Below are 27,006 nucleotides of genomic sequence, written 5' to 3'. Positions count from 1 at the left end.
CTTTGCTTCAAAAGGTGTGTTTTTGTTACCCGGAGCGTACCACAGTATGAAACGTAGCACATTCGTTCGATACAGTATATGAGACATGTTTTTTGCACACTTGAGAAACAGTGACGTCAAACATTGAAGGCAGCAGTTGCATGTGTTTACCATTGTGTGGTACAGCACAAGGACTGGAGATTGGCATTTGTATGATCTGAGGTATTAGTTTAGTCAGTTGCAGTCTCAATAGAGAGGTTTGCAGCCATCGTAGCTAAAAGGCATTTTAACCAAAAGGCAGGATCAGCGATAGCATATATATATATACTACAGACAAAACTAAAGGCCTTTTCGATTGGGAGTTCCTGCCTTTTTGTCATGCAAGAGGATGCAATATTTCGGTCTTTAATCACGTTGGTGATTTAAGATAATTTTTACTAGATTACCATTGAAACAAGTTGCTTTCCGATGCATAAGAAAATTATTAAAAATTTTTTGTGGTGGCCGAACTGTGGACGGTTTGTACAACGATAACTACAACAATGTAATGTACTACTCTCACAATCAGTGCGGTCCGCCATGTTGCATCAACGCAATACAGCGATCATAGAAAGTTTAAGTGATCACTCGCGCACAAAAAACGGGCTGCTTTCGAGGCTACAAAAAGTTCTTGAACACTCTGTTTGTGAACATGCAAACCAGTTCGTCATGTGCAACAGGGTCAAGGCGCCAAGAAGGCACATGCAAATGTTCACACAGTTAAATGCGTGAGCCTAACACCAATGATATTAACAAGAAATGCAGACAACAGTCACTTACAAAACTATCACGTTCACTACACACAGAGCAGTTAAAAAGACGAAACATGATTTTTGGAAAAACTGTTGGGAGCAACCTATTGCGTTATGGTGGAACAACGCGGAGATGCATTTCTTCAAAATGTTACCCGGCCGAAGACAGCATGGAAAGGATAAAACGACAGACCAGCAGTATTGTTGGAAAACGAAATAAAGACCTATACCAGGAACATGTATCAACAAAGAAACAAGGTACATTAACATTTCATTAATTTTTTCGCTGCAGAAAAGCTGTAGTAAATTGTTTTCAAAGATTCTTTCAAAGATCTAAATTCCAAAGCAGTGTTTCTATTGTTACGTTACCATGTGCATCAAAAATATCGTAGAATATCCTGATTATCACAGCAACAAAAACCTATTTACAGGAGCTGTATTGCGATTAGAAAACACCAGTCGTGAATTTATGAACTTTTGTGGTAGTGATTACCTGGGTTTGTCCCGCCACCCAGATGTATTGGCTGCAGGAGAACAAGCTTGGCGAGATTACGGGGTTGGCGCAAGTTCGGCCCGGTAAGTTTGCGGTCCCTTTCAGGCAAAAACATGCTTTCATAAGGATATCAACTGAACATATCCAAAACTATTTAGAAAAGAGTTGCAGACGATCAGCATCAGTGCGATATTTTACCTTCAAAATCAACAGAAATATTACTTTTGCCTAAGGGCATCTTCTGTTTGGGTAATTATTCTGATATAATTTATCGTCTGCCTCTCGTTTGTGAGTAATTTTGGATATCTGACAAGAAGATACAGATCTTCAATACAAACAAAATAGCCAATGCAATAGTCGAGAATTTCATGATACAGATGTTTCGATTGTTATACTACAATCATTTTCAGTGTAAAATGCAGGCGAGTCGGCAAAATGGTACGGTTGTTTGTATTGGCTATTTGTTTTGTATTGAAGATTTACAAAACCGTCAGTTATGTTCCTAAGATACAGATCCTTCGGTACCACCAAACAGAACAGGCCGATGCCTGTCTTCTTATTTACATTTTCCTCAAGTTAACTTTTAAACATATTATAGTCTTACTGGTGGAACTCAGCCTATACACAAGGAATTGGAGAGAAAGATTTCAGATTTCCACGGCACAGAGGATACTATGTTGTACATGAACTGCTATTCAGCTAACACTGGATTGTTTCTAGTTCTATTGTCAGAGGTATTGAGTTTGTACAACTACATTATCCAATGGCATATGGTTATGTTTTAGTATTTAAATTATCCAGGGAGACATGAGATCGGGTGCATCTTAGCCTTGTATTTTTTTCGGAGTATTACCCTACTTTAAACAGTTCTAACCTTTTGTCATACGTAAATGTTAGGTTATTTCCGAATAGGGTGTTCGTGGGTATATCGACAGACACTGCATAAAATTAATTTTTTCAAACGAATTTGTCATCCTGTCTGTCTCAGTCAAATGTTTGTAAAACGGGGTCAGGGAAATATAAAACATCAAAGCCCCAAATACGACAGGTTATACGAAAATATGTAGTATGAATTGTACACGCTCTACGTTGAATGTATGTTTCCTAACACTATTCGTGAGTCCATTAAAATTTGAACGGTATGTATTCAAAAGTTTATGCATTAAGCATTACCATAATCCGATCCAATGTTGAAACACTATCTTTACTATTTAACATGTACTGCTCTTCTGGCATAAAATTTACGTGCTGTATTGTTACGACATTTCGTCTGCCATTCGACGAAACTTCATCAGGTATTGATTCTGCAACTTTACAATTGCAAACCTTTACCAGAAAGATGCTGTTTTTTCTGATGAGCTGAACCATGCCTCCATAATCGATGGCATTCGCCTTTGTAAGGCCACAAAGTACGGATACAAGCATGTAGACATGGAGGACCTTGAAAAAAAACTAATTGATGCACAGAAATGCAGACGTCGTCTAATTGCAACCGATGGTGTTTTTTCTATGGATGGCGATGTTGCTCCATTGGTGGAAATATGTAACCTTGCAGACAAATATGACGCTATGGTATTTGTTGATGAATGCCACGCCACAGGTTTAATTGGAGACACTGGCAGGTCATTCTTTTTTTTTCAGTTTTTCTTTTGCTTATTTTAGTGTGATCACTAATAAAGTAGAATGATCATTTATAATAGGACTTTCTGAATATGGGTACTGAGAATACATCGCGAAATATTTAGCAAGCTTTTCAGGTTGTTGCGTAAATACGTGTTTTTTGTTTTCTATTACGTCCCACACATTAAGACCTAGAAATTAACAAATTCGCGCATGGGGGTCCGCGTACCGAAAGGTTTGGAAACCTTAGACAATTAGACCACTCCGACCAAATAGACCACATTAATTCTATATTTGTTATGGATGTTGTAATACTTGCCATAAATAACATGTTCCAAATCTTTTGAAATATATTTCTATGGATGTTGACTTATTTTGGGTCAAAATATATAAATGTAAGCCTTGAAGCAAAATGTTGTATTCTTCCTTCATGTTGTAACTAAAATACATATGGAAACATTTCTGGCGAGTATTAAAACAAACAAATCACTTTAACAAGCGTGACAACATACACTACGTTAAACGTCACAAACATTTTACATATTCTGGCAACATATTCTGCTTATCCTTTCCATTGCAGGGGTACAGAAGAACTGCTTGGTGTTAGTGGCAAAATAAATTTGATTAATTCGACCTTGGGAAAGGCATTTGGGTGTGGATCAGGTAAAGGGTGAAATTACGTTACTTAAAACAAAAAAACATCACATTTTCCGCAGGTGGTTACACAACAGGACCAAAATCCCTCATAGAGTTTTTGAGAAAAACATCCCGTACGTATAACTACACAGTCTCTCTACCGCCCCTAGTAGCCAGTTGTGCGAGCAAAGCTGTCGACTTACTCATGGATAATAATGAACTTGCGAAGATGGTTATGGAAAAGTCTAAGAGGTAATTTGGTACAAAAAAAATTGACAGTAGAACACCTGTTGGGCGTACATGAATATTTTCACATGTAAAGATTCCGGCATCGTATGACCGAAGCTGGATTTACAATCCTCGGTGGTGATCACCCAATATGTCCAGTGATGATTGATGAAATGAGAATTCGTGATATGATGAACGACCTCCACCAAGAGGGTTTGCATTGATGTTTGTAACTGTTTTGAAGTTATTTAAACTTTTTTTTCCATACACAGGTGTGTTTGTTTTGGGAATTGAATACCCTGTTGTACCTCTCGGTAAGTCGAGAATACGTGTTCAAATCTCTGCACTACATACTTCCGAAGATATCGACAAAGGTATTGATGCTTTCATCAAATCTGGAAAAAAGCACAAAGTCTTGCCATAAACTTAAGACCCCTGTTTTATGACATTCGGACCAATCACAACAATGTATTACACTGCTTCCTAAACTTTCGCTCGGGGCCTCTCTCGATTGATTACCATTGTCCAAGAATCCTCTTGTTTCGACATAGAACTAAATGTAAAATATTTTGTTGAAACAGTCATTTTATTTTATTTTGATGAAACAACTGAAAAAAATCCAGGGCTCAGGAACATTTGAAAGTGCAATGCAGGTGTAGTAATTTTGTTCAGCTATTATTTGGCACTTCTAAATACAGTGGCCCAGCCCCAGTACACTTGCTTGGATGCGTACAGTTTGTTAAATCGTACATTTAAGTGTTGCACTGTTTGCTATCCATACAATTTATCGAGAGGCCCCCAGTTTGGGAAGCCATAATTACGGTACAAAAAAATAACATTACCATTCTTGGTAGCCATTTGTCTAGTGTGGTGACATTGTGACATCATAATGCCATTTGTTCACTGTACTATTTCGTCACAGATTGCATACATTATTGCTTTGCCGTTGCTGGCTAGCAACTTTACACTAATATTTTTATAACTTGCTTACTATGTTCGTTTTTGAATGATGAACAGAGGGCTACGGACTTTAAGATATACTGTATGTGGTACAAGAATCACAAAACGTTGAGAACCATTGGCTGATTTATTTATTTTCCGTATTGAATGTTTTTTTATTTTCCATCGTTACCTCAGCTCCATATACAGCAGTTATACGCAGTTATATTTCCACAATATAATACTCTGTCGGTACATAATAGAGTCAATAAAGATAAGTAGACTCATCGACCACTTAGAGACTACTTAGTAGTTAAAAGTCTCAGGAGTATCCCTGGACTATATCGGCATAAGTAGAGTATTTGTCTGCATATGTTCAGAAAACACGACAAAGTTAGGCCGTCGCACCTTCTAATTTCAACCAAATTTAAGAAGAACCAACAAGCGCAAGGCAGTGAAAGAAAAAAGGCACTATGAAACGATATGCTTTCGTTAGTTTGCATCGTCGTGTTGCGGCATCGTAGTGTTTGAACCCCCAATCTCTGTTGAGGCCGTCGTTGATGGAACTGGAGCGATCAATGTGGTGTTGTTCGGTCGTTTTCCTTGCAAGTCTTGATTTCCCTTTGACTTTTTGCAAGACCATTACCCGTATATCGTCCACGCTATGACGTGATTTAACAAAGTTCAGCTGACATTTCGATAAAGCAGACGGAAACATAGAGGGACCAAACAGTGCCATCCGAATGGTGTTTTGACAGCAAACGGTTTGTCTTTTGGACCTTAACGCATTTCCTGGATGAATAGCGCGTCTGGATTATCCAAACCAATTAAAAACGTTACGGTACCTCCCTCGATTGATGGAAAATTTATGTTGCGTAAATGTGTTGTGCCAAGGAGATCTTTGAGAGTAAAAACATGATTTGTCGTACTGGAATTTCATCAAAGGATATCACCTTCTGGAGAACTATCTCCTCTCCACCGCCCACAGGGGAAACAGAGAAACTCTCTGAAACACCCGCATGCTCTCTAGCGTCATCGGTGAGGGTTTGTAGAACAATCTCCTTTGCTTAACCTTTCATGCCCAAAGCGTCGACAAACCTTTTGTTCAACAGATTTCTGTAGATCCGATAATAAAAAACGCGTAAGTCAAAACCTTTCGGCCCTTGTATTTTACTTGGACCGGAACTACGCACTGATACACGTCCTCAGAACACTCTTCGCCACTGGAAGAGGTTATCAATGAGTACGAAGCAACCTTCTCTGGTACAACAGGCGACGCTGCAGTCTCTGGCTTCACATTTAGGACGCGTTTGTGCAGCAAAGTATGATGGTAGTGACTTGAACAACCCTTTCCCTCGCATTTTTTCCGGTAACAAACTATATTCGTTCGGAATACGTTTTGCGCTTTAAGTCGAAGCACTTTGCCAAGCCATGAAGCGATGACCTTTCCATTTGAAGCTGTTGAACTTCTATCGGGTCAACAGCGACGCAACTGCTTTAGTCTTTCTTATAGGCTAAACGAACTCCTTGTCACGTCTAGATCCCATAATCCTACTGCCGTAAAGAGAATTTCCACCTCAGCACGATTCAAAACAAACCGAACGAAATGTATAAACATGGCTTCGCGATTTGTTCGATGAAGAACTTCAACCGATCGTTTAATCCATCGTTCCAGTAAGCGGTAAGTCAACTTGTCGATCCGCTGCAACATCGTATTGAGTGAGTTCAAACCAACATATTCGTTGATGTCCTTCAACGTAGAAAGACACCTTCCAGCAGGTCTGCAAATTGCATCAGCCTTGTCTGGTTGATCACCTTAAAACGACTCTTCTTGAGATGCTTCTCACAAGTATTTGCAATAATGTGGGGCTGTCCGTGCTCCGGAAAAGCTTTTGACGGGTATGACGGGCTTGACGGTAACCCTCGACAGGTCTTTTTGTTAAGTGGTCAATTTTTAATCGCACTTTATCATCACAATGTTGCAATAGATAAACCAAACACAACTCTTCTGAATGAAACTTAGCAGCAACATGTGCTTTGAAGTTACGAATGATCGTCCAATATTCCATGGGATCACCATTTTAGTCACATTGAAAATTATTGCCAGCATCAGGCAAACGACTTACTTTTGAATAAATGGGAATAGCGATGTACGCTTGATTTGTCTGCGTGCAAAATGCTCGAATTTTTAGACGGTTTTCACATGAATTTGCAAAAATGCAGACGGTTTTTCACTCAAATTAACATCAAAATTCGTTTGTTGCACGTGTTCACTTGTTATGCCCTGTTTAATGCAAAACTACACAAACAAGTTTTGACAGCACTCGCACGATAAAAGGGACTTCTGTGACGTCACGCAACAATAATCTAGCTTTCGCACGATTTCGTTTGCAGGGGTAAAAATGCGACCTTGATCAGCTGTATCTCAGAAACTATAGTCGCCGTGTCAAGCTACTTTTTTCGATAAAAATATTTTAAAGGTATGACCATCTCTTAGATTAGTTATGAATATGTTTTATTTTTCCGTGTCACAAGTACTTTAAATAAATTTATTTTTTCATCAAATATCTCCTTTGATGAATTGTTTGAATTGAATTAAATGGTTATGATATGTTTTCCTTATTATTAAGAATATGGAAATAAAGCCCATCCTGTCGCAAGTAAATTTTGCTCTTATTTCCGATTTGCCTGAACACATGGCATGTGATGGGCTGTTGACCAAGCGTGATAACCGCACAAGTAGAATTCAGCAAAGTCTGCACGTGCTTAGATATCAAACCACGACAACTTAGTCAGTTGTACAGCAGAGTCTAGGTAGTGCTGAAAAAAATTTAGATTTTCACGAGACTTTATTTAGCAATATATGATTTCAGCAAGTTGTGGTGAAATAAAGTTTAAAGATTTCCGTTGGCGCTTGATCGAGTACAGTGTCTATTAGAAAGACGGGCTATAGCTATGTTTAATTAATATGTTATAGTGGTTTAAATCAAAGAACTACGTTCCTGGTGCTCAGGTTTATGTGTTTTAGGTAAACGTTATACAAATGTTTGGTATGATATATACTCTGAATGCACACAGCAGCATTCTTTATTGATTAGTTTTCTGTGCAGCTACCAGGTATGTCGTAAGTAACCTACAACACGAAGTTGTTTGGTATTAGGCTGTCATCACCACCACCTTATGGTTGGACGTGTATTTTGTAACAAATTACTAACTTATTATAATTATAAACGGAACCATACTCAATGCCTAAAAGGCATTTTTTTCAAATGACACATATCTGACCGCATTTAGGAAGCATACAATATTAACCAAGGAAAGAAAGTTCCACAAAGCACCAATTTAAACATCAAAAAAAGCAATCGACACGCTTCGGTGCGCGCCTACGAACGCTTGAGTGAAGTTTACACTACATCAAGCTGTTCGCGTGCCAAATAAGCGAAACTTTGGTTACATTCACTTCTGATACCCCAACGATAAACAGAATGTGTTATATTGTTTACAAAAGCATAAATCACTAAAAATGCTTTACATTAAGAACTTTGCTGCGTGTTCGTTGTTTTGTGTTTCTATATCTATGGCCCCAGATGGCGTTTGCCACAAAGAAGAGAACAACTGTGAAATAGGGAAACTGGACTTGACAAATATTATTAACTTCCTTAGACTAGAAGATATGTTGGATACTCCTGTATCAGTTCTATCCATGGCTGGTATTTTGAAATGTGGGGTCGACCTTGTTGTCTCTGTTGGGAATGTATCTGAAAGCTGATCAGATTTAAATTCAGAAAATGAGAAAAGAAAATGAGAACAAAATTGCATATGATATATAAATAGTGTAAGCTGCATACAGATGGGCAACTGTTTTGACCTATAAGGTCTCATCAGTACAGCTGGCGTGACTAGCAGACGACTTTGCCGACCAAACGGCCAAGCAAAGACTTCCACTTTGTGGTGACTATACAATCACCGTCAAATACATTTAGTATTTTGTTCTTTTGGGGCCGGATGAAAAGCTAAGTCAGCATAAAAGCCTAAGTTTTTTAGGTTAATGTTGGACAAAAGTTTTTTTATTATATTCAGCATTTTGTTCCTTTTGAAAAAAACTTTAATTTCTTATTTCTAAAGTTCTTAAGATCTCAAAGGTTGTTAGGTTGTTTCGTATAATATAAACGGCCACCTCCTGTACTGATGGTAGGAAATCAGTTTTCCGCACAGCAGTTTTGGTCAACCAAACAATTTTTATATGTAGAAAATCTCTGGTTGGTACAATTGCAGGATCGTTTTAGGTACCTTGATACATTAGTTGTAACTTTTCCTGCAAGTTGGTTAAAATAAATCTCAATTGAACATGAGCAAAAATGTTCTAAAATTAAAAAATTCAAGTTACTTGATATCTTGGAGGCAAACCACTGAAGATGATCTGCCAGAAATCGACAAACTGCTACAACAATATTACTCACTTGAACCATTTGCTGTTAAACTTCAGCTCTCAGAAGATGACGTAACTTTGTTTGTTAAAATCATTAAGGTTGGCAAATTATCCTTTGAATCTATTAAGTTCACTGGAAACAATAAACGTTGATTTCCTATATTCTATCTTCAATTTTGTTTCTTGCACATGAAAATAATGTAACGACTTTAAAGATTATTGTTAATTGTGCGAACAGGACCATTACCTCAGAACACCTGGACTTTGCGCGTACGACGTGAAAAGTGGAAAAATATGTGGAATTTGCATCGTTTACAAACGGAACTTTCAACTGTCCGTGCATGATATGTCTCCCAAAGTGTCCCAGTATTTTGAGGTAAGTTTTACGAGGATTAGTGCTGACTACTTAATTCACATTAAGTTTTTAGCTTGGTTCAAATTTAATGATGTTTTACTGCAAACTTCTCAAACAGATAAACTATTAGCTCATACACTATATATCTTTACCTAAAATATCAGCAAAACTTGAGATACGATATCTGTGATCGCCATGTACGGACCTGCGCGGTGGGACGATCCTGACAATCATGCGATTGAATGAAACACTTTTGCGTTGTCTGATATAGTGGTAGAGATTACATACGTTTATGCGAAGGTTGCCTGGTGGTGAACGTTGACAACAATATGCCCCGTTCAACCGTAGCTCTGTTGCTAGAGCGTGAGCCCAGCGTTTTGAGTTCAAACCAGTGTCTGATCCTGCTTAGCTTAGCTGCATGCTATGCCTGTGAAACTTTAATAATTGGGATTTATTATATTCTTTACATCGAAGATGATCAATCAATCAACAAAATACATCAATGCCTACGCAGGAGACAGAGATTATGTTCGTGGGTTAATAATGTGCGTCACACAAACCTACACCAGACTTGGAATTGCCGAAGCTTTATTCAAGAAGTAAGTGCTGGTGTAAAATTAAAACCTTGTAATAATAAAAAAAACTCTTATTGCAGACAAATGGAGCTGGTACGGCAAGCAGGTTGCAGCTTATATATTGTTGTCTGTTCATCGCAATACGCTGAAAAAGCTCTCGTAAATGCTGGAGCAAAATACATCAATAAAATGGGTTTCGTTTGGGATGAGGAAGGAAATAACCACCCAGCTGGGATTGAAAAGCAACCACCGACAAAAATCATGTGTCTTGAATAAAATTATTTTGTCTAAACTTCAAATAACCATGACAAATAATAAATAAAGATGGCAACTTGTGAAAATTGATTGAAGCGAAACGTAGCGGGAATAAATATATCTCCATGGTTGCTTTAGCCAAAACAATGCATAGTTTTGGGGGCGGCTACATTTAATACATCTAGTAACTGCTTCTTTCAGAATGTCGATAGAAGTAGGTTAATTTAATTTTGAGGCTGGCAAAGACCGCCGAGAAAGGCCGACGACCAAGTTAGCTGATTATACAACACAGTAATTCTGTCATAGTACCTTTTTTTGCCTGGCAGTAGCGTTGCCTACGAGTTCGCGTCACAAATGATTTTTTTTTAATTCGCCACAATCAACCGCCAATGCATTTTTCGCAATATAGTTCGATACTAGAAATGTTGGAATCATCAAATTAAAGTCAACACAAAAGTAAAGTACAAAAGTATGAACATCACACCCAAAATGACGTCATGTAATATCACTGAGGAAAGAAACGCAACATCCCCGTCTTATCGAAGTACAGAGTAAAGTCGTTGCTGCTATGCTCTTTGGTCCTCCGGTTATTAGGGATAAATAGTTTGTGACGTCACAGTGACATATTTTTGTGTGATGGAAAACCTTGTCCTGACCTTTGAGATAACGTAATCTGTGGATTCTCCTATGAAAACTATTCGATATCTGGAATATAAGGAGCCTTCTTTTTTTTGACCACACCGGGATTTGAACCCAGGATGTCCTGGGCACGAAACCCGATCAGGTTTTATTCTTGGTGTACGGGTCGGGCGTGCCTTCTCCTATCTAAACAATGCATTTTTGCCACATCGCAAAAGGTTGACGATTTTCGGTCGCCGTTACTTTTCGTGCAGTTTTCTACATTTTTTAGTTGACGTAGAACAAAAAAACTTTGGATATATGTTTTTTGTAGATGTACCTTTAGTTTTACGCAAAGTTGCCATGGCCGCGTCATATACACTTTAACTGGCGTTTCAGCAGCGATACATATTAAGAAATAATACGAGATGAACGCGGAATACAGAATATAAGCCAACAGTTACTTTATGCAGGAAATAATTGGTCCGCTCGCGTTGAAACCGGTGTACGCTCGTGCGTACGTCACCAACGAAAAGTTGTCGCTTAGTGCTTCCGCTCTGTCGTATAAATTGAAAAAAAATACTTCCCCTGAAGGCAAGTTACGTTTGTGGGTGCGGAACTGTGACTGATATCTTTACTTTAAAGGTGTGTCTTTGTTACCCGGAGCATACCACAGTATTAAACCTAACACATTCGTTCAATACAATATATGGCCACAAGAACGATGTCCGACATAATAACACTGAAAAGCCAGTAGGGGCACACTTCAACGAGCCCAAACATAGCGTGGACGACATGCGGGTAATGGTCTTGCCAAAAGTCAAAGGGAAATCAAGACTAGCAAGGGAGACGGCCGAGCAACACCACATTAACCGCTTCAACGCCATCAAAGATGGGCTCAACAGAGATTGGGGATTCATGAGCCATTATCAACACAACGATGCCGCAGGAACGATGACGCAAGGTGACGGCGCCCACTAACGGCAGCTTATCGTTTACAGTGCCTTTTTTCTTCGACCGCCTTGCGCTTGTTTTTTTGTATCGCATTGTGTTCATTTACACCTGACGAAGCGAGGGAAAATCGCGAAAGCTTGTGTACTGTTTACATTACAAAAGTCAGTCTTTTACAAAAGAGTGCCAATCAGAGAAAGAATTAAGAGACTTAAGAAACAGTGTCGTCAAACATTGGCAGTAGTGGCATGTTTTTGCCTGTGTGTGGTAGAGCATGAGGTCGGACGATTGGCAACGTTGGTCAAGACGCTCGACCAATATACCACAAACAAAACCTGGGTTCAAACGCTTGAAAAATAAAAAGGATTTGCAGAGCTAATGTAAATAATTTACAAGCCCTCGTGTCAATGGCAACACGAACGACAGTTTTAAGTGCGCTCATCATGTTCGGTTAATAATTATTTACGTACTTGCCTTGACACAGTGGTTGCCAAATTATTCTGGCCAATGCCCCCCTTTTGCCTTCAATTATATTTAGTATGAAAGATAACACATTTGTATGATGTGAGGTATTAGTTTAGTCAGTTGCATTCTTAATTGAGAGGTTTGCAGCCACCAAAGGTATTTCAAGCAAAGGGCAGCATCAGCGATCAGCACATGTATATATAAAAACAAAACCAAATGCCTTTTCGATTGGGCGAGTCTGCCTTGTTGTCATATAAGAGGATGCATTATTTTAGTGATAAATCACGTTGGTGATTTAAGATAACTTTTACACGATTACCATTGAAACAAATTGCTTTCCGCTGCATAAGAAAATTATTAAGAAACAGTGGTTGCCTAACTGTGAATAATGCGTAGATGCATTTCTTCAAAAGTTAACTCGCCTGAAGACAGTATGGAAAGGATAAAACGACAGACCAACAGTATTGTTGGAAAAAAAAACAAAGACCTGTACCAGGAACATGTATCAACAAGAAAACAAGGTACGTTAACATTAAAATTTCATTAATTTTTTCGCTGCAGAAAAAACTATAGTAAATTGTTTTCGAAGACAAATGAAAGAGCTTTTAATTTCATCTTAAAAATACTGTTTTATGCCTACAACAGTGACTTAACATAAATAAACGATTAAACACATGCCTAGATATATTTTCACATTAAGTTTCTAAATTCCAAAGCGGTGCTTCTATTTTTACGTTACTAAATCGTCGAGCATCCTGACATCCTGATTATCACAACAACAAGAACGTATTTACAGGTGCTGTATTGCGATTAGAAAACAGCAGTCGCGAATGTATAAACTTTTGTGGAAGTGACTACCTTGGTTTGTCCCGCCACCCAGATGTATTGGCTGCTGGAGAACAAGCTTGGAGAGATTACGGGGTTGGCGCAAGTTCGGCCCGGTAAGTTTGAGGTATCTTTAAGGCAAAAACATGCTTTCGTAAGGAACGTCAACTTAACATATCCAGAATTGTTTACAAAAGAGTGGCAGACGATCAGGGTCAGTGCTACATTTTACCAGCAAAATGAACAGAAATGTTACTTTTGCCTAAAGGCATCTTCTGTTTGTGTAATTATTTAGATATTAATTTATCGTCTGCCTCTCGTTTGTGAGTAATTTTGGACATCTGACAAGAAGATACAGATCTTCAATACAAACAAAACAGCCAATGCAATAGTCGAGAATTTCGTGATACAGACGTTTCGATTGTTGTGCTACAATCATTTTCAGCGTTAATTGCAGGCGAGCCGGCAAAATGGTACGGTTGCTTGTATTGGCTATTCGTTTTGTATTGAAGATTGACAAAACTGTCAGTTATATTCCTAAGATACAGATCCTTCTGTACCACCAAACAGAATAGGCCGATGCCTGTCTTCTTCATTACATTTTCCCTTAGGATAATAAATGAACATTTTATAGTCTTACTGGTGGTACGCAGCCTATACACAAGGAGTTGGAGAGAAAGATTTCCGAGTTTCACGGAACAGAGGATACTATGTTGTACATAAACTGCTATTCAGCTAACACTGGATTGTTTCAAGCTCTATTGTCAGAGGTATTGCGTTTGTACAACCACAATATCCATTTGTCATATAGTTATGTTTTAGTATTTAAGTTTTCCAGAGAAACATGAGATCAGCAGCGTCTGATAGGCTTGCCTTTTTTCGAAATATTATCCAAGTATAAACAATTCTTACCTTATACGTCATATATAAATGTTAGGTTATTCCCGAATAGGGGCGTTATAACGTGGGTATAACGACAGACACTGCTGCATAACATCAAAGCCCCAATGCGACGGGATAAACGAAAATGTACGTTTCCTAACACTATTCATGAGTCCATTAAAATTTGAACGGTGTGTATTTCAAGTTTCGTGCATTAAGCATTACCATAATCCGACCCAATGTTAAAACAGTATCTTTACAATTTAAAATGTACTGCTCTTCTGGCATAAAATTTACGTGCTGTATTGTTACGACATTTCGTCTGCCAATCAGCAATATTTCATCAGGTATTGAATCCACAATTTTACTGTTGCAAACCTTTGCTAGAAAGATGCAGTTTTTTCTGATGAGCTGAACCATGTCTCCATCATCGATGGCATTCGCCTTTGTAAGGCCACAAAGTACAAATATAAGCACCTCGACATGGAGGACCTCGAACAAAAATTAAAGGATGCAGAAAAAAGCAGACATCGTCTAATTGCAACCGATGGTGTTTTTTCTATGGATGGTGATTTTGCTCCATTGGTGGAAATTTGCAATCTGGCAGACAAATATGACGCCATGGTGTTTATTGATGAATGCCACGCCACAGGTTTATTCGGAGACACTGGCAGGTCATTCTTTTATGTAGTTTCTTTTAATTTAATACGATCATTAATAAAGTAGAATGATCACTTATAATGGATTTTCTAAACATGAGGTCTAAGAATACATGGCGAGTTATTTCGCAAGTTCTTTCAGGTTGTTGCGAAAATACGTGTTTTTGTTTTCTATTACGTTCAACACATGGAGGCCTAGAAAATGAAAGATTCGCGCATGGGGGTCCGCGTACCGTAAGGTTTGGAAACCTTAGATAATAAGGCCACTCCGCAATTAATTCTATATTGTTATGGATGTTGTAATACTTGCCATGAATAGGATGTTCCAAATCTTTTGAAGAATATTTGCTATGGATGTTGACGTATTTTGGGCCAAAGCCTGCGGGAAACAAAATGTTGTATTCTCCCTTCATGTTGTGACTAAAATAGAAATGAAAATATTTACGGCGAGCATTAAAACAAACAAATCACTTTAAGCGTGACAACATACGCAAATGTTGTTTCTACATTAAACGTCTTAAAAAATTTAATACCTGGCAACAAACTCTGCTTATCCTTTCCATTGCAGGGGTACAGACGAACTGCTTGGAGTTAGTGGCAAAATAAATTTGATTAATTCGACCTTGGGAAAGGCATTTGGGTGTGGATCGGGTAAAGGGTGAAATTACGTTACTTAAAACAAAAAAAAACATACCATTTTCCTCAGGCGGTTACACAACAGGACCAAAACCCCTCATAGAGTTTTTGAGAAAAGCATCCCGCACGTATCTCGGCACAGTCTCTCTACCGCCCCTAGTTGCTAGTTGTGCGAGCAAAGCTGTCGACTTACTCATGGACAATAATGAACTTGCTAAGACGGTTATGGAAAAGTCTAAGAGGTAATTTGGTACAAAAAAAATTGACAGTAGAACGCCTGTTGGGCGTACATGAATATTTTCACATGTAAAGATTCCGGCATCGTATGACCGAAGCTGGATTTACAATCCTCGGTGGTGATCACCCATTATGTCCAGTAATGATTGATGAAAAGAAAATTCGTGATATGATGAACGACCTCCACCAAGAGGGTTTGCATAGATATTTGTAACTGTTTGGGGAGTTATTTAAACTTTTTTCCATACACAGGTGTGTTTGTTTTGGGAATTGAATACCCTGTAGTACCTCTAGGTAAGTCGAGAATACGTGTTCAAATCTCTGCACTGCATACTTACGAAGATATCGACAAATGTATTGAAGCCTTTATCAAATCTGGAAAAAAGCACAAAGTTTTGCCATAAACTTAAGACCCCTGTTTTATGACATTCGGACCAATCACAACAATGTATTACAGTACTTTCTAAACTTTTTCGCTCGAGGCCTCTTTCACTTGATTACCATTTTCCATTTGAATCCTCTCGTTTCGATATAGAACTAAATGTAAAATATTTTGTTGAAATAGTCATTTTATTTTATTTTGATAAAACAACTGAAAAAATCCAGGGCTCAGTTGCGTTGCCGTTTTTGACTGACAACTTTACACTAATATTTTAATAACTTGCTTACTATGTTAGTTTTTGAATGATGAACAGAGGGCTATGGACTCTAAGATATATTGTATGTGGTACAAGAATCACAAAACGTTGAGAACCATTGGTTGATTGATATTTTTCCGTATTGAATGTTTTTTATTTTCCATCCATACACAGCTGTTATACGCCTACAGGCAACATTTTGCTGACACTACACCTTAACCAAAGCTGAATACACATCACTAACATGTTGTAGCCTACGTTATTTCCACAAAATAATACTCTGTCGGTGCATAATACAGTCAATAAACATTAGTACACTCATCGAACACTTAGAGACAATATACTAAGCAGTTAAAAGTGTCAGGAGTACCCCTGGACTATAGCGGGATAAGTACAGTATTTGTCTGCATATGTTCAGAAAACACGACAAAGTTAAAGGCAGTCGCACATTCTAATTTTAACCAAATTTAAGAAGAACTAAAGCACATCTTGGCGTCATCATCTAAATGGCATCACTCCAGTTGTGACAATACCTGTTCGAGATGTGGAAAAATCTTTAAATTGCGTTGAGCGCACCGGGAAATGCTGCTCGATGCTTGAATTCTGAACATCACGTCTACCCAATTAAACCTAAATTATGTTTCCCCAACACAAAGCATTCTTGTGCAGTGACACAGCACCTTCAAATCCATGTTAAAAGATTTTTGATTAAAGATCAGTAAAATTCACATTAGCGGAATTATTGAATTTGCGGATGGCTTGGTATAACCATTATTATGACTTTAAATTTGGAACATGGTTCACATTAACCTTAAGTATAGTATTGTATAAAACGATTAATTAACCTTCCTTTTGATATAGGTGCCTGGAAAGAGTGTTTCATTTTCTAGTTTGATTTTGATGGTAGTAAAAAATTCAATGGACATACGGATTCTTCTATGCCCCGGGGATATAACATGAAAGCACATGAAAGCACCTGACAGGCTAACACCTCACAAACCTTTTTCTTTTTAGATCCCTTGTTTGCCATGATAGCGGCATCTGGTGAAATAATTGCAGGGTCAGCAGTGAAAAGGAAAATATGAGAAGTTTATTGCGAAAAAGGTATTTGTTGTGTTTTGAAGCAGGGCTTCAAAGACCACACGGACCTGCATTTAGGTGTGAAGTCACACCGTTGCTATATTTGCGAAAAATCCTACACCTACGTTTCCAGCCTTAAATCGCACGTTACTGTGGTTCACCACAAGCAAAAACCTCACTATTGCAAGTTGTGCGGAAAGAGTTTCCCATATAAATCGGTTCTTGAAACGCACATGAAATCTCATACCGGCGAGACGCCATATTCGTGTCCTGGGAGCGATAAAAAGTTCAAACATTCCAATCATATGAAGCGACATATTGACCACTTCCACCTGCTAAAAACCATTCGGCAGATGCAGAACACAGAATTCAGGTGTAATATATGCGACAAAATATACACCAGGAGGAACTGTTTACATATACATGCACATGCACATGTTGTACACTACATGCTTAAGCCACATGCTTGTTCTACTTGTTAAAGGTTTTTCGGCACTGCCAAATCAATGAAGCAAATTGTTTTTTAATCAAAGTAAATTTTTCTTAAAATATGCAATTACTCGCAGAAACTACTACTAAGTCAATTACCAAACAATAATTGAATACATGTGATTCGTGTGTTATCACTAAAGTTTTAAGATTAAATTTAATTAACCCGAATAACCGAGCAAAGAAAACACCATTTTTTCTGGATAAATGCTGTTTGGAGTTTGGAGACACCTTCGTATATAATCAAATATTTATTCCAAACGTACGAGAGCTTTTTAGGGAGAATTTTGCAAGTTTACAAATAACTATAATGCGTATAACTGTACAAGCGACTCCCTTTATGTACGAAGAATAAAATATTGCGCAGTGTGGTATGCTAGTTACGTTCATTCAAAAATACTGTTAATTATACAGTTAGCCTTTTGTCAGTAAATCGATTCTAAAAGGTTGTCACTTGCATGGAGAGATTAATTTATTAAGTGTCTGCAATGCGAGCTTTCGAGCGTTTCCTCTCCTTTTTATCGACTACTGGTGAAAAACACTAAACAGGAGATATAGAACATCAAGAAAAGCACGCAAAAATGTTGAACCGTCGATCAATTTGGTCCTGTAGCATAATGTTGTTGTCATGGTGATTTTAATACCTTTTTTTAAATAGCATTTTTCAAAATCCAAGCCCTAATGTCGGGTTTAGTTGGGAGTCAGTAAGCTAACGGGAAAGACAGCAGGTGTCAACAACAAGGTGTCATAAAAAAGGTGTGACGGAGAGCAGGCTGTGGGAGTTCTGCAGGTCTAACACTGCCTGCATATTTCGTTCCGTTATATGCGTTCCAGTGTGTGAGGAATTAGGCCAGGAAACATGCATACTGCTACTTATTATTAGAGTATAGTTTATTTTTCCTTTGCATTGTACTGTGATGATGTTGTGCAATTATTGGAATAATGCCAAGTTTAAGGCACGAAATACTTAATACTTTAAAACTGGAGGTCATCTTCCTAAAAATATTAAGCAAAAGTGTGGTGTCCCCTCATAAAAATGTGCGCTGCAAGAAAGTGTCAAAAGTACACGAGGATTAGTAGCAGGAAAATATGTTTGGGATTAGTTTTTGAGCAAATATAAGAATTTGTTTACTGGAATATTTGCATAGAAGTAAATTCATCTGGAGCGAGATGGGCAAAAAGTTTCATTATGGTGAGCGGTTACTGCTCGGCGCAACTAACTGTGACGCAATAGCGATGATTTTGAGGCGACCAGACAGCCATTAGTCAGCTGACTAAACCACGCTATATTTATGTAACCCCTCTCCAGCACATACCCGTTTTTAGGTGCGACCGCCCTTTTCTTGATCTGCCATTGATGAGCTCCAGGGTTGTATATTATAGAACGTGCTACTAAGTCTAATTATATTGTTGCGACTCTCTCCACATATATACAGACTAAACCTTGATCACCTACAGTGAAAATAAGAGGTCTCTGTGTTGACCTTCCACCGCTGCAAACACTCATCACAAAGAAAATGTTTATTTCGCTCGCTGTGTGTGTGCGGTAACGTTTGCAGAAAATCCTAGATCGCAAACAAACCGGTTCGTTAAGTGTTTGTTTACCTAGAAATGTTTTAAAAACAATTTGGTGGTTTGTTCCGTTGTCTTCTTCCGCAACTTATATTGGAAACGCTGTGTCGTGATGTAAAAAAATAATTTCTATGTGTGAGGCGCATGTTGGCTGTTAAACAAAGGACGGAAGTCGACATTTTAGAATCCTTCCATCAAAAATACTGAAATCTCAATGTCATAAAATCATGAAAAATGTTAATGCGACGAATCCACGCCCGATGACAATTATTCTTGTTGATTTCCTGCCTTTACATAGGATATGTGGGTTGTCACTACTGACAGGAATAAAATAGATCCTCAATTTTAATGCGTGTGACAATTATAGAAATGACTGACAATATTTCAATGATAATGAAATTGATGTACGCACTTCCCTTTAATGAATGGTACAAACCTGTTGCAACATATCCTTCGCATTCTCCTGTAATTAAAAATAAATGCAGTAATTCCCTGATAAAAATGAGTTCCAGGAAAAATTCATCAACAAGACAAGCATTGAACGACCACCATTTTGGAATTGCTACAGGATTGGTGTTAATTGACACTTCCTTTTGAGCGAAGCGCATTCAAAATCGCTTTAATTGTTCATGCAAAAGCAGTTGGAATCCTAAGCCATTTCCTTTATTTTGTCCGTTTATGTCCCGCTTTGACATAGATTTATACAAATAATATTTAAATATCCCTTAATCCTCCAAAACCATTCGAATTTCAAAAGCTGAAATTCTGTGTCAAAAATTACGAAATAAAAACCTGGTCACAAATCTCATTCTTAAAAGACTTTGATTTTATAATAGATTTGGAATTGTGTTTGTTTGTGGCAAAGTCATTAGGACATCTTTCTACAGCTTAAAATAAACAGTTGAAGACTTAACTTCTGTTAATCTGCAGTCGAAGTACAAAAATCGTGTATAATGCTGAAATTGTTGCTGATGTTTGCGATAATCGGATGGGCGGAAGGTGAATGTCCGGGTGAAGACACAAGTTTGGCCCTTCTTCCTATCACAAGTAAGTGTTGCTTTAAAATTAACAACTGTTCGTTGTACTTTTTATCAATAACTACTGTTTAAGTAACTTTCTGATAAATGAACAGAACCAACATTTATGCTTTGTTTTAAAGTTCACAATAATTCAAAAAACTTTAAACTTTTAACAGAAGATGAAAATCTACCGGTTTGTGAAGTCCCATATTCTCACTCAAACTGCACTTGTCCCTCGGCCATGTTCGAATGTGCTCATCATAAGATCGGTAAAGTCGGATCGAGTCAACCTGGATGTATTGAGTGGTCGCAAGTAAATGACGAACAAAACAACTGTGGAGATTGGAGTGATGAGTTAAGTGATGTTTGTCCTGATAAAAGATTTCAGTGCGATTGTTTTACAACAACATGTCCCGGAAGTAATGGATGTTTGAAAATAAATGACCATTGTAATGGAAGAATGAATTGTTTAGACGGCAGTGATGAAGTTAACTGCACTTCATGTCCTGCTGATAAGTTCGAGTGTCCATGTTACAAAACTAAAAATTGCTCCTCGCTATTTGGTGGTTGTATCGATAAATTTTGGCAATGCGATGGATGGAATAACTGTGGAGATTGGAGCGATGAGGTTAACTGCACATGTCCAGCTGATATATTTGAGTGTTCATGTTACAAGACTAAAAACTGTACGTCAGGAACTGGTTGGTTCGTTAAATCAATACAATGTGATGGATTGAATGACTGTGGAGATTGGAGTGATGAGGTTAACTGTACATGTCCAGCTGATAGATTTGAGTGTTCATGTTACAAGACTAAAAACTGTACGTCAGGAACTGGTTGGTTCAATATATCAGTACAATGCGATGGATTTAATGACTGTGGAGATTGGAGTGATGAGGTTAACTGCATATTATGTCCAGCTGGTAGATTTGTGTGTGCGTGTTACAAACACAAAAATTGCTCGTCTTTGAGTGCTGGCTGCATTAGAAAATCTTTGCAATGCGATAGAAATAATAACTGCGGAGATTGGAGTGATGAGGTTAACTGCACGTATGAAGGTAAATTTGAGTGTTCTTGTGTGGGAGTAAAACCGTGCCTCGGAATGGATTCAAATAGCATTGACCGATCTTTGTTGTGTGACGGAAAAGCTGACTGCATTGATGGAAGTGATGAGACACATTCTAGCTGTAACTGCTCTGGTACTTCCGCCAGATGTCCATGTAGGACAAATAACACACAATGCTCGTCAAACGGAAGATGTATACCTTTTAACTGGATAAATGATACTTTCGTAGATTGTGATGACAAAACTGACGAAATTTGCTCATTTTTCAACATTACGTGTCAATCTTGTTATTTGATGGCTCTAACATGCCCAAGTGAAAAGGATGCCAGAAATCTCATACATACTAATGCTAGTATAACGTGCAATGAAGTTTTCAGTCAAACGTGCGCTACTGATGTTCATAATTGTGAAGTTGATCAAGCGATTTGTACAATTTCAACATGCCGTGAATCCTGCAAAAACGTTCTTTTCTGTGAAAATCAACAACTTATTGCAAGTGAATACTTTTGTGACATGCAAGCTGTTGATGGCTGCAAGGACAAAAGTGACGAAATTTTCCATGGGTTTGGGTTTAAATGTTCTGGGTCAACAAGGAAAGGTGTTTGCGTTTTACCTCAAACCAACGTCTACGATTCAGTGGCTCAATGTTCTGACAGTTCAGATATTTGTTTCCTCAATGGACAGTTTAGATGTTTCCAGTGTTTGGACGGAAAACTGATAGTTTCAAGCCAGCAAGTTTGTGACGGTGTGGTGGATTGCTTCGATATGTCAGATGAATGTTTGTGCAAAAATCAAACATTGTGTCGCGATATAGTAGGAGATTGTGCACACAACCAAATGCATTGTAAGGACAGTTCTACATGTGTGAACCAAGATAAGGTGTTGTGTAACACAAGTGTAGAATGCGTCAACCAAACTAACACAAAATATTGTTCAACTGCCATGGCATCAGTGCAAAGTGAATGTATAGCAGATGGGAGCATTTTGAAAAGGGAAAATATGGGTAATGATTCGTTGTGCGTTACAGTTATGACGGAATTGTTTACAGCATATGCTTCGACATGGCAAGGGATAGCTGAACGAAACTATCCTTTGTGGTGTGATGGATCTGTCAAAGACGATATCGGAGTTATCGGCGAACGTTTTTGTCCCAACAGGTTTAAGTGTTTTAGCAATGAAGAAATTAACATTGATGAACAAAGAGTCTGTGATGGAAGAATTGATTGTGACGACGGATCAGATGAATTTCTAGATCTTTGTAACAATACCCGCTACTACTGCAGAAGTAAAGGAAAGAATTCCATACATAGAGATCATGTTTGCGACGGAATAATTGATTGTGACGACGAATCAGATGAAAGCAGGTGTCGCTGTGAAAATACCAGGTTTTATTGCACCAACAAAGATCCTTTATCCGTTGAAATAGGGCTTATACAAAATGGAATTAATGACTGCTCAGACGGAAGTGACGAATGTGTTAATTTGGATAGAAACGCTTTTGCAGATGTCAACGAAATGATCGCAAACCCAGTTTATCGAGGTATCTTCTGGGTGACAGGCATCTTAGCAATGGGAGGGAATTCATTTGTATTTGTTACAACCACACTTGATTTGATTAAAGTCAATAAAAATAACAATTTGTATATTAATACAAGCGTTTTTGTTCTTAATCTATGCGTTTCTGACCTTCTCATGGGAGTTTATCTACTGGCAATCATAATACAAGCTAACAGATATTCTGGATCTTATTGTTTGTTTGATAAGGAATGGAGATCAAGTAGCTTGTGTTCAGGACTTGGGGCACTTGAACTGGTATCATCAGAAGCATCAGCACTCACAATGACAGCTATGACAACATTTCGCTTGCTATCGGCCTATAGACCTTTCCACGTGCGATATGTCGGTGTCACTAAAACTTTAATTGCTGAATTGTCTTGTTGGATATTAGCTATTTTGTTGGCAACCGTTCCTTTGCTTCACCCAATTTCTGAGTACTTTGTAACTGATGTTTGGTTTCCAAATAACTTTTATGAAACAGATTTCGTGTCAAGAGAAAACATGGTGTTACTTGCGGAAAGAATTCCGGCATCAGAGCCAAAGTCTTGGTACGATGTTAAGCGCACAGTTGAAAACAGTTTTCCGCGTAATTCTATCAAAAGAGAGTTTGGATATTATGGTGGAACGAGCGTCTGTATGCCACATTTGTTTGCAACAACCAATGAGTTTGCTTGGGAATATTCAACATTCCTTATTACACTTAACTTCCTCATGTTTATCTATATGGTGGTTGCTAATTTTCTTGTTTACAAGCGAAGCAACCGCATGAGAGGCTCCAGAAGAACTGACGTCAGCTCCCAGATGCAGAAGAGAATCACCAGGTTGATTTTGACCGACTTTTGTTGCTGGATTCCAATTTGTGTTATGGGATTTTTGAGTTTTGGAGGAATGAAGATGCCAGGAGATTCTTATGTGCTGAGTGCTTGTATGTTGCTTCCAATCAACAGCGCCCTTAACCCCTTGCTCTACTCCAAATCATTAGAGGAGCTATTGTCGAAGATAAAAGAATGGCTCTTTTCCAAAATATCATCATCACGTACATCAAGGAGTCGTTCGTCTGAATTAAGCGTTAGATACAACCCCCGAGCTGAGCAGGATGGTGATCGAGTAATTGAGATTGTTGAATGATTTAGCAAACGCCATACTTAACAAATGTTGCAAACTTTTATTCCAATCCAATGTTGGCAGTTCTTGTGATTTGGTTTAGTTACTATACTGTAAAATCACTTTCCCCGAATTTGTAAATATTTTCTCATTTTTTTGGTAATACTACTAGTGACTTGTATGTAACTTGCATTGTTTTGTAACAGAGAAAAAACACTGTGAAAACAATTAATTCCAGTATATTACGAAAGATGTAGCAGGCAAATCAGGCCCAGGGGTTCCCAACCATCAGGCAACATATAGAAACAACTAAAAGCCGTGATGTGTGGGCTTTTTGTTGCAGCAGCGGTGTAACACTATAGTAAGGCCGTCTGTATGCCACATAAGTTAAAATGAATAAACACTCAATGGCGGTCTGTCTAAAACGCACAAATCTCTTTTTCCTGTAGGCCACCATATTCTCGTCAGGTTTTTTGTATTCGTGAGAAATGTAGGAAATGTGGTAACTAAAAAATTATAAAGAAGACAAATAAAACACTATTACGAAATTAACAGAAATCAAACAAACACAAGTCACCTGCAGTTGATCAAAAACAAGGTTTAGGGTGATTAAATACAACAATACAGTATAGTACTTTGTTTACAAAAAAATAATAACGATCCGCAGCACAAATGCACGACGTCATTAAACAACACTAAAAACAGTGGGAAAAGATGTACTCATTCCATGAAACACAACACCAAACAAAACTGCCAGCAATATACTAAAGAATTCGGGGGAGAATTATTTGGATGTTTATTAGGCTTGGGTGCGGTTTAACCACATGACTTCGCATACATCCAGCCTTTTGGACATTGGCTGTTCCACAAATACCACCGAAAAACAACTTGAAATGCTTGGGCGCGTTCCTGCCGGTGGGTGCGCGTTTGCCTCCCAACTTGCCTTTGACTAAATACAATATGTTGGTGTTGTGCCCATGTTGTTGAAAGTGTATGTTTTGTTTGGCCAACGTATTGTTCATGACAAGCTGCATGTGCACGTCGCAACATAAATGCCGAAAATCGCACACGTTAGATTTTTGCATCGTTTATTGTTTTCCTGCTTTTGTTGGATATGTTGACGTTTCGTTAACCATGGACACATATATGGTTACCATTGTGTCCGCACAATGCGCAGCCACAAGGGTATACCAGGAGGGTCCTTGCAGACCGTCTGCAGCGCCAGTTCCCGGTAATTTGCTAAAATTTTACCCAAGGAGTGGGGTCGTTTGTAAACACTTGGACCTGGCTGTTTCATTGCTTTTCTTTTTGTGTGAGATTGATGTACCTCATTTTATCTTTAATCTTGTCGGTGTAGTTGCGGAAGGGTGTTGACCACGTTCGTGCCTCTGCGACACTCGTATCAATGGTTTTCTTGGAGAAGCCCGATTTCCGGCATTTGTCCTCAAGTCGTTTAAGGCTTTGTAGGTGTGGTCCTGTCTTTTGTTGAGGAGGCGCATACGGCATGCTTCACTGAGGACAATCGACTTTTAAACATGTCTGGGGTGGTATGACGTTCGGCAGAGTAAACAGCGTTCTTTTGTTGTACCTTTGATGAAGTCTATGGTTACAAACTCAAAGTTTGATTCGCTGCACGGCACATGCCACACATCCGAAAACTCCGAAGTAGTTTTATCATCCTTGGTACGCATTTTTCGAAAAACAGTTTGAAGGCCCATAGTTAAGAATGCTTCTGGTCAATTCCACTCCCGTGGAAACCCCAATGATATCGTCATTACACTTCCTAAAGTTGTGTGCAGTATTCAGTGACTTTTCCACTGATAGCACAACATAGTGAAGAGCTATGTTCGCGAGAGAAATATAAATTTCCAACAAGATAGACACATCACCGGGCATATTGAAATTTACCCAAAGGCAAGTTGTGAAGCAACGATAAGACGGCTCTGCGCCACCATTTTGCAAACGTGCACCCACCGGTAGGAACGCGCCTAAGCATTTTAAGTTGTTTTTCGGTGGTATTTGTGCAACAGCCAATCGCCAAAAGTCTGAATGTGTGCAAAGCCATGTGGCTGAACCGTACGCAAGCCTCAACAAACATCCAAAAAATAATTCACCCCTGAATTCGTTAGTAGTTGCTTTCTGTTTTGTTTGGTGTGTTTTATGGATGGAGTACATCTTTTATCATTGTTTTTGATGTTGTGTAATGACGTCGTGCGTTCGTGATGCGGGTCTTTAATATTTTGCGTGCTCATGTAATTCGCACTATCTTATCTTTCTGCCTCCGGTGTTAGAAGGACTGTGAAGTTTGCAGTTGTGTAGATGCAGTGGTAGGGGACATTGTCCTCACCATTTCCGTTTTGTTTTTATTTGTTTTCTAACACATGGCTCTAACATGTCCAAAATGTTATACAACGTAACATTTCAGTGACGTAACCAAATTGAAAAAAAAAATACTTTGCAAAACTCGACCCAAATCAAAAATGTAATGATGGAAAGGTTTCTTGTCGATCCAATATTCCCTGACAGGTCGACCAGCCCTGTTATACATCGTTAAACGAGCATATGGCTTAAAATTTTCGAAAAGGAAACGAGTTGACAGACAAAACATGTTATTGGGTGGAAATCCACTAACGAGTGATCGACACTCACAAGATCGTTCGTTGATCACGTCACCGCTTGCCTGATATCATTGTGACAACATGCAGAAACGGTCGCCTTCACGAAGAAATTTATTTTTAAACGCTAAAACTCTCTTTGTGGGAGGATGTAGCGCAATGTAGGTTACGCGAGTCAAAATATTCATTACTGGAAAAACAACACCTTAGTTTTTCCAGTTAATCAATATTATGATAGGCGTAAACAAGTTGTAAGAATTTTACACGAAAGACGCCTGACTCGATAACCCTTA

The 27,006-nt window shown here is 38.4% G+C and overlaps 4 protein-coding genes across 4 annotated transcripts; all 4 read left to right on the top strand.

Annotated features, from left to right (window-relative positions):
- The first annotated feature begins 844 nt into the window (after positions 1 to 844).
- On the top strand, positions 845 to 4,171 carry LOC145907156 (2-amino-3-ketobutyrate coenzyme A ligase, mitochondrial-like). Its single transcript, XM_082994587.1, has 8 exons — positions 845 to 1,028; positions 1,202 to 1,346; positions 1,862 to 1,997; positions 2,599 to 2,885; positions 3,464 to 3,546; positions 3,600 to 3,771; positions 3,842 to 3,960; positions 4,020 to 4,171. Exons 1-8 carry the CDS (start codon positions 845 to 847, stop codon positions 4,169 to 4,171), a joined length of 1,278 nt encoding a protein of 425 aa, XP_082850713.1.
- A 4,863-nt stretch (positions 4,172 to 9,034) lies between these two features.
- LOC145907154 (arylalkylamine N-acetyltransferase 1-like) lies at positions 9,035 to 10,321 on the top strand. Its single transcript, XM_082994586.1, has 4 exons — positions 9,035 to 9,214; positions 9,354 to 9,491; positions 9,945 to 10,069; positions 10,126 to 10,321. The coding sequence occupies exons 1-4, from the start codon at positions 9,035 to 9,037 to the stop codon at positions 10,319 to 10,321; spliced, it is 639 nt and encodes a 212-aa protein (XP_082850712.1).
- A 2,446-nt stretch (positions 10,322 to 12,767) lies between these two features.
- On the top strand, positions 12,768 to 15,977 carry LOC145907153 (2-amino-3-ketobutyrate coenzyme A ligase, mitochondrial-like). The gene is made up of 8 exons (XM_082994585.1): positions 12,768 to 12,855; positions 13,131 to 13,275; positions 13,794 to 13,929; positions 14,429 to 14,715; positions 15,269 to 15,351; positions 15,407 to 15,578; positions 15,649 to 15,767; positions 15,826 to 15,977. Exons 1-8 carry the CDS (start codon positions 12,768 to 12,770, stop codon positions 15,975 to 15,977), a joined length of 1,182 nt encoding a protein of 393 aa, XP_082850711.1.
- Positions 15,978 to 20,286: 4,309 nt separating this feature from the next.
- On the top strand, positions 20,287 to 24,122 carry LOC145906647 (uncharacterized). The gene is made up of 2 exons (XM_082994098.1): positions 20,287 to 20,399; positions 20,548 to 24,122. The coding sequence occupies exons 1-2, from the start codon at positions 20,306 to 20,308 to the stop codon at positions 24,120 to 24,122; spliced, it is 3,669 nt and encodes a 1,222-aa protein (XP_082850224.1). The 5' UTR covers positions 20,287 to 20,305.
- Positions 24,123 to 27,006: the final 2,884 nt, after the last annotated feature.

This window comes from Ascidia mentula, chromosome 6 (assembly GCF_947561715.1).
Source record: "Ascidia mentula chromosome 6, kaAscMent1.1, whole genome shotgun sequence".
In the NCBI taxonomy this organism is placed as follows: domain Eukaryota; kingdom Metazoa; phylum Chordata; class Ascidiacea; order Phlebobranchia; family Ascidiidae; genus Ascidia; species Ascidia mentula.
This window is presented reverse-complemented; position numbering and strand designations above follow the sequence as displayed.